General features: G+C 55.6%; 1 protein-coding gene across 1 annotated transcript; it reads right to left on the bottom strand.

Moving 5' to 3' along the window:
- Positions 1 to 2,398: 2,398 nt before the first annotated feature.
- BESB_006960 (uncharacterized protein) lies at positions 2,399 to 12,216 on the bottom strand (the record flags this gene model as incomplete). Its single annotated transcript, XM_029359451.1, has 12 exons — positions 2,399 to 2,620; positions 2,999 to 3,199; positions 4,003 to 4,589; positions 4,956 to 5,063; positions 5,229 to 5,373; positions 5,681 to 5,874; positions 6,028 to 6,173; positions 6,565 to 6,698; positions 7,122 to 7,478; positions 8,001 to 8,804; positions 9,234 to 9,765; positions 10,370 to 12,216. The coding sequence occupies 12 exons, from the start codon at positions 12,214 to 12,216 to the stop codon at positions 2,399 to 2,401; spliced, it is 5,277 nt and encodes a 1,758-aa protein (XP_029222364.1).
- Between the last annotated feature and the right edge of the window lie 2,881 nt (positions 12,217 to 15,097).

Here is a 15,097-nt window from a genome sequence, read left to right as displayed (position 1 = left end):
CCTTTCCTCAATGTTACTGTGCCATCATACCTTGGGCGCGATTAGTCTCATGTGAGCGCTGCAAAGGACAACTGTGCAGGCCGGAGCTGCCCTGGTGACGTCCGGAACACCGGGCTCACAAGAGGGAGGCGTATAACAATGAGACAATACAATTGCGCTGGCACGCGGTCGGGGGGATTCGCGAGATTGTGCTCCTCTTCCCAGATCATCGTTCTAATGACTGCGATACACCACCACCCAGCTGAGCTGCTTGAGAGAGGTGACCGTGTTGGATGCTAGCGCGGCACCCGACGACGGCGGATCCGGCGGCAGTTTTTTCAATCCGTATCGTCCGAGATTCTGTCACCACTAAATTTCCCTCGCTTATTGCTGTTCCCGTTTCTTGTACTGGCACACTTTTCTGTGACCGCTCCTATTGTCAATAATCGTGGATAGAGTTGACTTCGCACCCAGAGAGTGCGCGAAAGCCAACTTTCGTAAAGGAACTCTGTTCTGTTGCCAGCTGGCATGCGACCCCGGCCGTTTGACAACGCTTGACCAAGCACGTTCAAATTTTTCCCTGCTTTGTGTGATATATATAGAGTGTGGAGACGTCGTCGACTCGACCGCGATGTAAGTGCAGCCCTTTCGAGCACTCACCTCAGTCCTGGTGCCTTCTCCGTTTAGACGTATGGCTCAGATATTTTGTATCTGTAATGAGGCAGCTGACTCGTCTTTACAAGCGAACGAAGCATGGAGCTGTACTTATTTTCTGTACAACGCACGTGATCCGCTGGTGGCTGAGGGCGTGGATTCACACAGCGCAGAGAAGACGGCAGGGCTGAAACGAAAGCGCTGTACATCCAAAATATATGTAAGCGAAGCGTTCTCTACATACATACGTGTATACCGGTACAATTCAGCTCAGAGATGCACCTTTCTTTATTTGCGTTACCGTACTTGACTTACAAATATAACCTCACGTATGCAGACACATGAATACATACATATGAACACGTGCAAATTTATATGCGTACTGGTTGCGTATGTCTCATTGCTAAGCAGATGGCCGTCGTTGCTCACTATGTGGACCCCGTTCCGCGCGTGAGACCGGCGGGAGTCGGGCTTTCCTGGGTCGATCATCTAAGCGTTCCACGCCTCGCAAGAATAACGAAATTAAACCATAAGTCTTCGATCGTGTGACGCATCTGTTATTCTGCAAAGGCACTGTTTGCACCGCTTCGCTATCTCGTCGTACCCGCACTTCAGATACATGAATACACGCAAATATATCTACGAACGCACGTGTGCGGTTTTACATCGGTGTACGAACACATTCGTCATTCACAAATATGTATGTATATATATATATATATCTATTGCTACGCATGGGGACAGGAGGAAAACAAATGGCGTGTCGCATGCACTTCGCTTCTTGCCCGTACAGGACGCGAAAACGTGAACATGTTGATGTGCTGGCGTCTTCGGTTCTGCAACTATCGGATCCTCCGCCTCCTCCTTACCGGTGGGAAACTCGCCTTGCTTCTGGGCATATCTACAATGCAGTATTCGCCTGTGCAGGGTTCCCCGGTATATGAAGTAGAGAAACATGTGGCTCAACTGCTCGAAAAGCGTTCTCAAAGCAGACAGGTATGCGAGTAGTTCATGCGACAAAAAGCGCGTTTACTCGCTACCTCCGTGTGGGCACATGCTCTCGTGTATGTCGGCACAGTCCCACCCGCCCGCGCATTTGTACTGGAGTGCATATATATATATATATATGTTTCTAGATCGATATGTATATGCTCCCAGTTGCGTAGCCTGCAGAAATGCCTCGCGTCTCCTTTTTCCTAGGTAGCCCACACGGGTGCCCCAGTCGGCTTAGGTCTCGCATCTACGAAATCTCATGCTGCGCCACGAAATTGCTCCCAGCGTCCCTCTGGGGCACTCTGCTGACGTTCACCCCCTTGCTTGACTCTCTACGTTTCGTTTTCGCGGCGCAATTTTTAGTTCAAACTAAACGACTGAGCGCCAGGCAGCTGTGCCCACACTTTGCAGCATTCGAGAGCGCGGAAGGCGCTTGTTGAGGCCGCGCAAACCTCCACCGCAGATCCTTCGCTGGCGTTCCGCCGCACTCAGTTCTGAGTGAAAGCGACAAGGTGAACGGTACTGTCTCATCTCCCGAGAAGGAAAAAGAGTTGCCGTCGTGGGAACGGGCCTCTGACGCTCCTGCGCAGACGCTGACGAAGAGTCGCAGGAGCAACCAATCAGATCCGACGTAGGTAAGCCTCAAAACACGGCGCAGAAGGGCACGGAGGCATCAGCTCCCGGATAACCCAGGAGACACAACGCCAGCACTTGATCACTTGAGAAGTAACGCCCGACGGCCACGAAAACCTTATCCTAGAAAGAAAGAAGCCTAGTTAGAAGAGGGGTCCGGAACGCCTGAAGAGCCCGGCGAGAGCTTGCTGGCAGGCACCGCGGGGCTTCGCGGCTGCCGCGAGGGCCATTTGGGTCGCAGCTGAGGAGGAAGCAGGTGCTCAGCGAAAAAGAGGAAAAGCTTGTGAGTGAAGAACCGTCGCTCAGACGGAATGTTCGGACCGTGGCGAGACTGCGGCAGACAGACAAAGTCAGCGGGGAGCTGCAAACACAAAAACCCAGCGAACGCGCCGCAAGTACGTGGAGGTGCAGCAGAGGAAAAAGGAAAGGCACAGCGATTGGTAAGAGCGCTACAGCAGGCCAAACCAGAGATGAAAAAGAGAAAGAGAACAGGCGGGGGAAGGGGGGGGGGGGGGGGGGGGGGACAGACACGGGGGGGGGGGGGGACAGACACACAGAGGGCGAGAAGACACAGAAAGGGCCTACGGAGAAGAGATACACAGACACAGCAGAGGGACACCCGCCGACGCACGGGTCTCACAATCAGAAGAGTGAGAGACCGCAAACGCGGACAAAACAGACAGCGAACATATCTCCACGCACCCCCGCAAGGACAGTTGGTTTTTTATGGATTTCCAACCTGATGCTGTATCATCTTGTCAATGAGGAGCAGACTGTGCTGCATGTGAACGTTCTCGTCGAGGTATCCGTGAAGAAGCTTGAGGCGATTCGTCTGGGGCTCCAGGAATTTCACGTGGCTCAACACACTGCTCTGTTTGTAGCCCTCGGCGTTCAGATGCGGCAGCGAGAGAAAGCGCTCCGTGTAGTGCGTGCTGTACAGCTGAAAACAACGAAACACCCCAAAACATTTAATAACATCGCATGCAACCGACATCCGCCAGCCCAGCGCAGTCAAGACGCGCCACAAAAAAGGCATCCACGCACGGGAAGCGGGCAGCAACCGATGCGCGACGCTTTTTTCCAGCTCACTGCGCAGGTTGCGCAGACCACACAACAAGACAGTCCGAGCTACGATGTAGTAACACGCGACGTTTCGAGTTCCGAAAATGCTTAGAGAAGAAAGAAAAAGAAGAAGAAAACGGTTCTACATCTTGCACGGAACATGCTCTCCTACCTCGATACGCACTACATGCCACAGCTGTGTGGACAGACTTTCCTGGTTGTCACCGCTGGCTCCACCTGGAACGGCGGCCGCAGCGGCTCCTGGCGGCCCCCGTCGCCACTCCAAATAGAAAGACATCTAAATATTTCCATGCACACGTCCTTCCAAACACGCACGCGAGCACAACCTCAACTGCATTTGGTGCATGCCCGGCCGAGATTTCCGTTCGCCGCGATGCGTAGCCAGGGCCCCCCGCCGATGATAATCAACCAGATCACACTGTATTGCCAAATACTGCATGGATGCAATTACCATACACGCACTCAGATGTTGTCGCATCAACAGTCGGGTATTCAAAGCTCGAAATTCAGATTTTGGCTTGTTTCTGCAGCATAAACCGTTGGCTACTCTGCACTGATGTGAGAGGCTCGAGGTGCGTCGCCTTTTTTTCTTCAGTTTTTCAGACTAGGCATCTCTGCCCGTTACCGCGTAGAAAGGCGAAACAAGAGCCCCACCCGTACCTCCCAGGCGGTCACCGGCGCTGCGCTCCAGCAGCAGGTGAAGAACTCTGGATGCGTGAAGTGCGCCATGGCGGCGAGGTAGCCTCCATAGGAAATGCCGTAAATACCGACCCCCGAGGTCACCAAGCCGTCACCCCCCAAGGCACCGGCGTTCCCCGCGAGCTCCGCGTCCTCCACCGGCTCTTGATCGCCCTGTTCGCCTCGCGCCGGGGTCTCCTCAGCGGCCTGGGGCGTGCGAGTCTCCTCGCCTGCAGCCCCTGTCTTGGATCGCTTCCGCTGGCTGCGCCGCGGCGTCTCCGCCGCCGCCGCTTTACCTTTTCCGCTCTCCAACCGCACACGCTTCTTCATATTTTCTTTCTCCGCGTTTGGCGCGAGCGGCTCGCCCGCAGCGCCAAGGGCTAGAGCGCGGGGGGAGTAAGCAGCTTCGTGGGCGTGGAGGGCGACGAGGCCCAAGCGCCGAAGATGCTCAACGGCCGCGCGTTGGTCTCGCAGCTCGACACTGCCGAGGCGCCGATGAATGGCGGCCTTTTCGAACGCGACAGAGCGCCCGAACGAGCCCCGGCTGTCCACTTTAACGACAATCAAGCCTGAGGAATCCGCAGGGCAGCGCGGAAACGCAGACAACCGAGAGCAAGAGACAGCGTTCACACACGTACGCATGCAATGCGCACGACCCTCTGCAACTGCTGCAGGTGCCCTAGAGACCTCCGTAGTCTCTCAGACACTTTCGCCGCTTTAGCTGGGCCGCTCTGCAGCATGAAGAGATGCCCGCGAACAGCCCACGCCTCCATACACATAAGCATATCTTTATCTAGAACGTGTAAGCATCCATGCATACGTGCTTGCGGGCCGCGCCAGGTACAGGGCGGGGTTCGGCGTTTTGTATCCGCGCACGAAGACGACCACGCGGAGGAGGCGGCCCATGAGAATCAAAAATCGACATCCGCGCCTACCAAGTTTGGCGAGAGCCTGAGCCCGCATGTCCATGAGGAGGTCGAAGGCGTCGGGCACGAACTGGAGAGTAGGCCCGCCGTAGAGCGAAACAACCGCGCGGTACGGCCCTGCAGAAAGCAGACAAGAAACAAGAGACAAAGAATTAGAACAGCCGAAACAGAAGACGATCAACGCACCCACAGACGCCGCGTTACATACATACACACAAGATACAATATACATACATATATGTATGTATGTATGTATGTATGTGCATGCTCGTAGCGGCTTACCTGGCCCGTGGACGGCGGGGCTCGGGCGGTAGTAGCAGCCATACAGCCGTTCGCCTTCGTTTTCGAGTTGGAAAGGCACTGGGGCGACGAGCGACCGAACCACGCGCACGTACAGCCGCTGAACCTGCTGAAACTCGTGGAGGACCTGAAGCGAAGCAGTCGCGCATGCAGAAAACGCCACAGAGACCTCGTAGGCTCCACAGCGTCGACGGCGAGAGGACTCACATAGTCACTGGCCTTCAGACCACCGCGCTTGTTCTTCAACTCCTCAGCGCGTGAGAATCTCCACGCACAGGCACAGAACGCTCCGAGCTCAAGCGACCAAATCTATCTATACGTCTGTCCATCTATCTACAGGCATGCTCGCAGGTATGCATGCTTGACTGCGCTGCCGTTGCCAGACGTCATCGGAGAACTATCTATCAGGAGAGGGAGAGGAAAGCATGTCTCACCATTCCCGCAGCTGCAGTGTCTCCATAGGCGTAGAGAAGGTGCTCGCAGCCACGGAGAACTTGGAGGTCGATTTCCTGTCCCTGGAGGAGGGTGCTCTGCGTGACACCGCCTTCCTCTTCTACCGCTTGCGAGCACTGGAGATCCTCTTCTTGCGCGTTCTGCGTCTTCTCTTGGGCTGCCTGCACATCCTTTCCTGTTTTCGCCGCTCGCTTCTTCGCACTGGGGGCTGCGCTTTTTCCTCCTAAAGACCGGCCTGCTTCTTCGCCGAGCGGAGGCGCTTTTCCCGCGCGGGCACGCGAGAAAGACTCTGAGGCAGACGCCCCTACGTCCTTGGCGGCCTTTACACGCACCTCGCCTTCGAGACGCAGCTGGCGCTCAAATACCGCCTGCCCGCGCTGCGCCGCCGCGGAGAGAGAGTAAAACAGAGACGCTTTCGCGGGGGATACGTGCTCACGGCGAAGCACTTCGTCCCAGTCCGGAATGTAACGAATCCTGAAACACACCCATCGCACATTATGAATACATGCAGACGAACACCCTTGCATGCGCTCTTCTTACCTCTTTTTTCAGGACAAAACTCCCTCTCCCGGGGTTTGAATGATTTCACTCTCCCAGTTGTCTGTCCTTCTCTATACTCCCTGGCGCGCCCCTCGTGCTTCGCCCAGACGAAACGAGGGGGGAGGGCAAGACTTTCTTGAGCACAAACATCTGAGAGTTTATTCTGCGGAGAGCTCACGCCTCGTGGCTCTTTACAATGCCGCGACTTTCCTCTTTTCTTGTTCCGTCCGTGTCTGCGCTTCCCCATCTTCTGTACCTCGCAATTCCCCCCGGCACCCCCTCTGCCTCCTCGATTGACACCCTGCGGTCTTCTGCTGCACCTCACCAGATCTGGCGTGGAGAGACACGCGAATGATGCTGGTGGGCGATGAGCGGCAGCTTGTCTGCGATCGCGAATGAGTGAACACCCTCCACGGCCGGGTTCGTCACGAAAGCCCAAGGTTGGTGAAGATCGCGAATCTAAAAGAGAGAAACCGCAACGGCCCAACTCTCAGCCACATACACCGGAGTGGCAGTTGCATGCACCCCGCCAAGACTGCGGAAATAAATGGAGAGGGAGGAGAACCGCGGGACAGAGAGGACAACACGCAACCAAAGGGACAAACAAGAAGAGAAAACAGATTCAGATACACAGCTGCGATACCAAGCGAGGAGAGACCAGACTGCGCAGAGGGGAGCGACAGAGAACGAGAACAGGGGAGACAGTGGAGACACATGCGGAGTTTGGAAACCCAGCAGACAAGCAGAACCACACACGCGGAAAAGGTAAACAATATGTTCGAGACACAAGGCAAGAGAGAAAAGATCCAGCCGAGGCGGAGAAGAAAACCAAACGCATGAAAGGAGACGAAAAAGGCGCAGGGTTGACTCGCTGTAGCTTACCTCGATCCTCCACTTTCCTCGCTGCCCCCAGAACGTGCCTCGCTTCCACCCTGCTTTCTCTTCTTTCTCTTCGCCCCGGAGTTTTTCTCGCTCTTCCGTGGGCGCCGAATCTCGCTGGCCCTCCAAGAGACACCAGCGCTGTAGACTCTTCAAGTCGCTCTCTTTCGGCAGTTGCGCAAGGCACACGAAAGTCGAGGAAGGAGGAGCCTCCTCAGTTTGACGGTTGGCGGAGAAGATGACGTAGCGATGACCAGAGGACGAAAACAGGGGCAGCGTCGGCGGCGCGAGGACGGAGAGGAGTCGCAGATGCGGGGCGCACGCCGAGAGGCGGAAGGAGAGCTCCGGAAGCGCGAGATTCTACACAGAAAACAACAAACAGACCAACCAGAGTCTTGAAATGACAGCATGAAGAGAAGAAACGCTTGAACAAAGGAACTTTCTACACCAAGAGAAGGCTTCTGTCATGCGGAGACACGCCGAGTACAGCCAGACGCGTGGAAGCTCACGATGCAAAGACACACGAAAACATTCAGCTTGAACAGCCGGAGGCGTTGACACCCGAGAGACCGACCCTACGAAGACGACATCCCCACACAGAGACAACGCAGCGGCAACACGAAGGCGAAGGACGCTGGAGCCCTGTCAAGCATCACCAGGAGAACGCAGGCTACAGACTTGCTACCGACCTCGCGGCGACAGGCATTACGGGCACATATGAACAGAAGCGAAGTTCAAAGCAAAAGTTATTCCGTAACGCAGTCTGCACCCAGAAAACCCGGTCTGTCTCTGCGTCCACGCCGCGAAGGAAAAAAAGGGAACTCCGCACCTCGTGCTGCGTAAGCCAGTTTTGATATCCCGGCCCTGCCTCCGTTTTCTCACCTGCAAGTAGAGTTCGTTCATGGTTTTTCGTTCGGCGCTCCACAGGTACCAAAGCGATTTACCGACTTGGTGCAGGTCGTCGTGGAGGTTGATCCAGAAGCGAGACCGCTCCGTGAAGCAGACGACGCAGCGCAGCTTTTCCTCTCTATGTTCCGCTGGGCTCTCGCCGAAATCCGACGGAAGCCACGGCAAAGCTGCACATATCCGCAGCTCTTGCTGGAGCCGATCCTGCAGCTGCAGAAGCAGCACCGGGGGAGGTGAAGGGGCGTCTCCCGTCTCTGCGGCTGCCGCATTTTCTCGCTGCATCGAAAGACCACTCGCCTCCTCTCTGGCCTGTGCGGGGCGGCGGAGGCCTTCCTTCATGAGCTCGGCTTCCTCGCGCGTGAGAAGCTTGAGCACGACGAGGTCGCTCCAGTCCTCAAGAGCGATCCACTGTGCCCGCGCGACGTAGAAATCCTCTTTCCAGTCGTGGACTGGGAGCTCCAGGAAGCGCTCGCGACTCAGAAGAGGTGCAGAAGAAGAAACCTCTACGCGTTGTGGCGATCCCGGCGCGGCACCGGCCGCTCTCCCGGGCGCAGAGCTCGGCCCGGCGGGGGTCGAGGGAGCAGAACGGCACACGCAGGACGTTCTGCAGCGAGGACAAGCCTGCAGAGGCTCATACAGCGAGTACCCCGGCAAGGAGCACGCAGACGCAGAGCTGGAAGACGACTTGCCTTCTGCGGCACCTTGCTGCTCCAGACAAGTAACCTCGCCGCTCGACGCCCGACACGCGGCTGCCCGCCGAAGCTCGCTCGCCGAGGGTACCTGGACGCCACGCAAAAGAGGCAAAACATCACACGTTCACACACAGAAGAACGAGCAAAAACAGAAACGGGGCCACCTGCCAGGCCCGAATTTTGAACCCCTCAGGAGCTCGACGCGACATCTCAGATGCAGACTGCTGTCTCACGACTACACCCGTCTGCCGCAACAGTAGCCTGCCAGGTTCAGTCTTCTTCCAGCTGCATTGGAGAAGACCCCGGCGAAGCTGAGCGAAGCACTTGCCGACTTTCCTTGAGCACTGCCTTCCTCGAGCCCTTTCAGCGGGCCTCTCATCTGCGGCCGTCTCTAAACTATTTCCACTCCTCGCAGTCACTCCGTGCGTGCGTCGGCTCGCCTTCTTTGTAGAGCGCTTCTTTCTTCTCGGCAGCGCTAGACACGAAACCTCTTCCTTGTCGCTGCGAGCCGGCTTACCTGCAGGACACCAACCCGGATGCGGACATTCGGCAAGCCGGCGAACGGGAAGTGATGCTCCTCCTGAATAAGCAACTCTTCCGGCTCTCCTTGGCCCTTATCGGGGGACTTGCCTCCTTGGGATGCATGTCCCTCTGCTGCCTTCTTCGAGTCATTTCCACTCGAAACATGGCCATTCAGCTTGTCTCTCGCAGCCTTCAGCATCTCGCAGTCTCCTACCTCCCCCTCCTGTTCGTCTTCTTCCGTCCACTCCTCTTCGATTTCCCGATCGACAGCCTGCGCGGCCTGCGGCTCGCCACCAGAGGCGCCGGGCACAGAGAGCCGAGCCTCTGCCTTCTGTCCTTCCTTCGAAGGGTCCGCCTCTGCGCTCGTCGTGCCGTCTCTTTTCGCGCTGGCAGACGACGCCGCTGCGCCAGCCCCACTCGCGGTGTCGGCCGTCTGGTACTGCGGGAGTTGAACCCGCTGCAGACAGAGCGGCTTGATGTGATTCTCCTCGTACTGACAGAATGCGATGAAGTCTCCGCAAGGCGACCTGAGAAAGACGCGTGACACAACGAGGCTCGCGTGCGCCACTTGAACGAACGGAAAACACCTTCGCCTCCTCAGCTGGAAGCGCATGCTTCGATAAAGCTGCACGGGAGACATGCACTGGATGATGGCGTACGCAAATAAATACACAACGCGAACGGAAATACATACACGCGTCTGTATGGTCTAGAAAGAGACCTCAACGCGTCAGAAGACGCATGTACCTCAGCAGCTGCAGCGCGACGGAGACAAAGCAGGCACCTGACGTGAATTCTTTAGAGCAGGCATCCACGCGTCGCAATGCCGCGCCACCCGCTGTGAAGAGTGAGGAGTGCGTGTTGGACAGCCGAGGATCCTTCTCTAATGACGCCGGGGGATGCAGGGGGCCTTGCCGGACAAGGAATGCAGATTCAAAGGCGGGGAAAACACAGGGGTACACGAATGCAGCATCTCCGCATCACTTCGACGCGTGCGCAGACACACCCCTAACGAAGGCTTGGGCGTCAGCGGCTCTCCTTACCAATTCATAGTCCTACACAACGAAAAGCACCGCTTCGGCGGTTCCTCCGCGACACTGGTGCATGCCACGCTCTCTCTGGGGGACTTACCACCAGTAGCCTCGACTGCGCGACATCTCCTCTTGAGCAACGTACTCCGCGAGGCCGTTCACCAGACTCCCGTTCTTTCCGCTCGTCGTGAGCATGCAGATTCCGCCGTTTAACGGCTTTTCTGGCGCCGCCGTTTCCTCGTGCGTTGCACCCTGGGCCGTCGAAGCGCCACCCGACGATCCTGTTCGCCCCTCGGGGTGCGTCGGTTTTTCAGTCGAAGGGAACGCGGCGACGTGGATATCCTGATCATGGACGAAGGCCACGCGGCTTCCATCCGGCGAGAAGGAGAAATCCAGAATAGAGCGTCCCCCCTCCTTCTTTCGAGGCACAAGAAGCCGCGCACTACCGAATGCGCGACTCCGGCCAGAAGGATGGATCGACACCAGACGCTTCGCGCTTTCAGCAGACGCGACTTCTCCACGAACATTCTTATCCGGATTTCCGGCGTGGAGTGCTTTGTCCTTTGCGTGGCGCAGCTGCGCAGCCGCGCCAGCGAACCCTTTCACAGTGTCGCACTCTTCGCCGGAAGTCAAATCTGCTGAAGAGGCGAGTCCCGACTGGCTAGCCGCCGCAGCGCTGCCGTCCTGCGAACCAGATTTCCCGGTCGGGGGCGCGGAGTAGGCTGTCCGCGTCAAGGGATTTGTGACCAGGAACGCGGCTTGATCGAAAGCAAGACTCTCGCAATCCTTCGAGGCGGGTTTCTTTGATGTGAGATTTGCGTCTTCCCCGTGGGTCAGGGACTCGATTGCAGAGCATCGGTCATAAATCCAGAGCCCCGAGGAATTCGCCAAAAGAATCTTCTTCCCTTGTTCACTCCAGACGTACCTGCTAACGCCCAGACATCGACGCCTTTGGCGCTCGTTCAGAAGTTCCTCCTCCAGACTTTGCTTCTGCGCGTGCCTGGTTTGTTGTGCAGCGTCTCCGCCTTGACCTGAGGCGACTGCGTTCGTTCCGTCTTCTTCCGCGCTCCCCGACGCATTTGAGTCCTTAACTTCTGCGGTGCGCTCTCCAGAATCCTGACCATTGAGCTTGTGAGCGCCAGATTCCTGCTCGGTAGCGGAAGTTCCTGTCGAAGGCTGGTGACCTGAGACCGTCTTCGATGAGCCCTGCGCCTGCTTCGATTCCGAATCCGCCTTGAGGGAGCCTGGATCCGCGCGTGACCCGTCCTCGCCAGCCTCCAGCGCGCCACTCCAAGCTGATTCTGCTTTCCTGTGAAGCTCCATGGAATAAGGGTGTAAGTCGTTTGGGTGGACGAGGAGACATCCACCGTTGTTGAAGTAGAAAACATCCGGAGATGCGGGCTCGAACGTTGGCGGCGCCAAAGACAGCGTGAGGCCTGACGTGGGACGAGAAGACAGGTAAGCTGGCGGAGCGTCGGACTGAATGTACTCCATTGGCAAAGGAAAAATAGGTGTCTTCACCTTCGACTGGAGATCCAGCGGCAAACGCATCCACCGAGATGTGGAGCACCCCCCAGCCGTGTTGTCGCAGGGAGCGGCTTCATTGTTAGGAAGGGACGCGCCCGTCCTTGAGAACGTTGAAGATAGACTTGCGTACGGGATTCGGACAGGTGCACCATAGAGTCGCTTGTAGCCCCGCTCTGCGCAGTCCAGCCATGTGATCCAGGCGCACAGTGACGACTCGGATGGATCATGCTTTTCGCCGTTCTGGTGCGCTCCCGATTTGGCAGCCTCCTTGAGAGACGCGATGCGGTCAACATCTGCATTGTTGATCCCAAACGCAAAACTATCGATAGGAGAAGAGCAACTACCATCCCCTGCAAAACTCCAGAACGCATCTGTTTGTCGGTCATCCATCGCGCTGCATCGATGTTTCAAGACTGACATGCAATTACGTTGAAGCAGCTGCGTCAGGAAGGAAGCACCGCAGTCTGATAACGCTACACTGGAGACGCTGGTCCACCGCAAATGCGAGAAAGTTCAGGCACCAATATAACACCGAAGCTCGTACATGCGGCGTGGAACCACATTTGCTGCCGTGTCCTTGCGTGCTTGCAAGCCTGTCGAACACCGTCGCAGGCGAAGTCCTTTCCGTGTTCTTGAATCAGAAAAGAGCAAAAGAAAAAACTCTGGCAGTATGCATAGTGGCTCAACGATGTGAGCTACTTGAACCCAAGGAAAACGACAGATGTGACCGGCGAGCTAAGGTCAAATTCCTGACCTCCGGTGTACGTACACACCTGGGGGGTCGGGCCAATACTAGCGTCCGGATATGGCGTAATGAAAAAGAATGCCTTTAATGATGGCATGCCAACAAAAAATGCATCTTGCAAAGGCAACAACTGAGGCAACTATAGAGACCCTCGCGGCAGTTACTGATGTCCGGGTCCTCGTTCTATCTTGAGCTGCATGTCGCTGAGTGGCGGGGAGACAAGCAGGATTCCACCGCCGCTGCGCAAAGACCAACAGGAGAACAGATGTACCGTACGCCGGTTGCGAAATTGACGTGCGGTGTCAGGCCTGAACAGGCGCATTTTTCGCTCTATCAGAGATTGCTGTCGACAGCTAGAAACAGGTTTACAATGCAGATAAGGGACTTTATCAGCTCGTTACGCGTGTTTTGCGGTGGAGGATAACTACCCCACTTCCGGTGAGTACGCCGGCAAGACACCACAGCTGACAGCCGGCTTGAGGCAGAGCTTTGTGAGCGCGGACTGAACGCATGGTGGTCACCTTCTTCCCTGAATTTGCCTTCTGTTGCCGACAGTGCATTTCTTTGACTGGTAGGACTCACGGATTGTGACTGTCGCCTGGCTTCTACCTGTGTGGGCGAGCGTCCAGCTATGGCAACGTGCGAGGTACAGCTGTACGGTCTTGGGGATGCTGTTCCGCAGCGCGTACTGGTGCTTATTGCTTGTTGTATTTGTTCTCAACTGCCGCTGAAAACAATGAAACGCCACAGACTCTATGGTGACTTTGATAGCGGTGTACCTAAGAACGACCTGCCACATTAACGGATACTGGCAACACGGCACAGACATATGCTTGGTTCTACCATCTGTACGGGGACGTGCGTAGTGTGGCCGATAGACGCGAGGAACGACCTGCTACACTTTCGGGCTTTTTTTCCTTAGTGGCTCAACGAGACTAGCGTGCTGATATGCAAATATGGCGAACCGTGGAGATTTGATCAAGGAAAGAATTAAAAAACTCTTCTGAGCTGTCCCTGAAGTGGCGATATCGGACTGCCTCCCGGGGGTACAGCAACTTTCGGGCATCAACCTTGTGAAAACAGGCAAATCCCACGTCCTGGTCAGCAGAAAACTTGCCTGAGGCACTCGTGTCCTTCTAGCCGTTTACAGAATAGTTAACAAGCTGATAAACAATGGTTTATTCGACACGGGTGTGTTTGAGGAGAGACTTGTTATTGCAAAGGCGACACAGAACACTGTACATCACTGTATTACTCAACGGTTGTTTCACGACACAGAGTTCCTTCTAAGACACTCAACACATGAATTAATGTTCTCTCATTGAGCGCGTGCGCGGGGCATAGGTACCCGCTGCTCGTAGGTGGGACGCGCATGCACTTCTGGAGAATATGCGTTGTACTTGAACGTGCGGCAGACTTTATCGGCCAGTCTGTCTGCGAAGTTTCTCCCTTCATACTACATATTCCATTGCCATAAAAGCGCCGCTTCCAGGCTTCAAAAGACTACGAGAACACTGCGACAGAGGCAAAGGAGGCATCACCAACACAGGAACGAGACAAGCAAGCGCCTGAAGAGTTGCACACGGTTTGACACGTTGCTCTCTGACATGAGAGATCCCAGCGTTTCCTTTGGCATAAGCGCTCAAAGGAAGGGGAACACACAGCACCAGAATTTTCACTTCACGTTGGCGAACAAAGGGGCGACACCACGCGTAACAAGTCACCCAAACCAGACCAGAGACCAGAGGAAACTGGTGTACGGACTGCAAACACAAAACACTAAATCCTTCTTTTATTGACTATACCGGAAACAAATCATGCAAGCAAGAAACGAACACACGGATAAAGAACAGAAGTCAACAGGATGGAACGCAAGAGAGTCGGTACCCGCGTCAGAAGGACGCGCGAGGGGGGAACGCGCTACCCCGAAATCGTTCTTCTGTCATCTTTCTGCGTCACAGAGAAGAGAAGTAACGAATTCCTCTCTCTTTCATTCGTGAATTCGCGCATGGAAATAACAGGAGACCAGAATTTTAGTCATCCCGGCACTCTTTTGGCGCGCTTGGCATTCAGATCGTTGAAGGCACGAAGTCTCTGACTTATCATTCGGTGGCAGAATAATACGATCGGAATGGCGTGAGAGGAATCCCACAAATCTTACGGTAAACAGGGTGCTGTGGCGTTTCGCGGTAGGTTTGGAATGTCACAAAGCCACTCTGCAGAGACCGATTTCCATCGTTTTATCTCTTGGTTCACATGATATCTCACCAAGAGACGTCTGCTTCAACGTGAAAACCACTTGTATCGTTTTCACCTAGGCTTTCAATCGCAAGGCTCCTGCCTCCGCGCGTCGCATCGAATACGATGCGCCGAACGCATGCTGCTGTGAAGAACCGTTTCACCGTCCTGCACTATTTTTCATATCCCCACCGACTGCATGCACGCGGCGGAAAGTATGGGCGGATGCCTCAACGCCCGTGTCTACCCTTCGGTGGCGTTAGCGTACACATACAGATCTATACAACACAGTGACATCGATTTACACGACTGCATATA

The sequence above is a fragment of the Besnoitia besnoiti genome, chromosome I (assembly GCF_002563875.1).
Source record: "Besnoitia besnoiti strain Bb-Ger1 chromosome I, whole genome shotgun sequence".
Lineage (NCBI taxonomy): Eukaryota > Apicomplexa > Conoidasida > Eucoccidiorida > Sarcocystidae > Besnoitia > Besnoitia besnoiti.
Note: the sequence above shows the minus strand (reverse complement) of the source record. Positions and strands in the feature narration are given on the sequence as shown.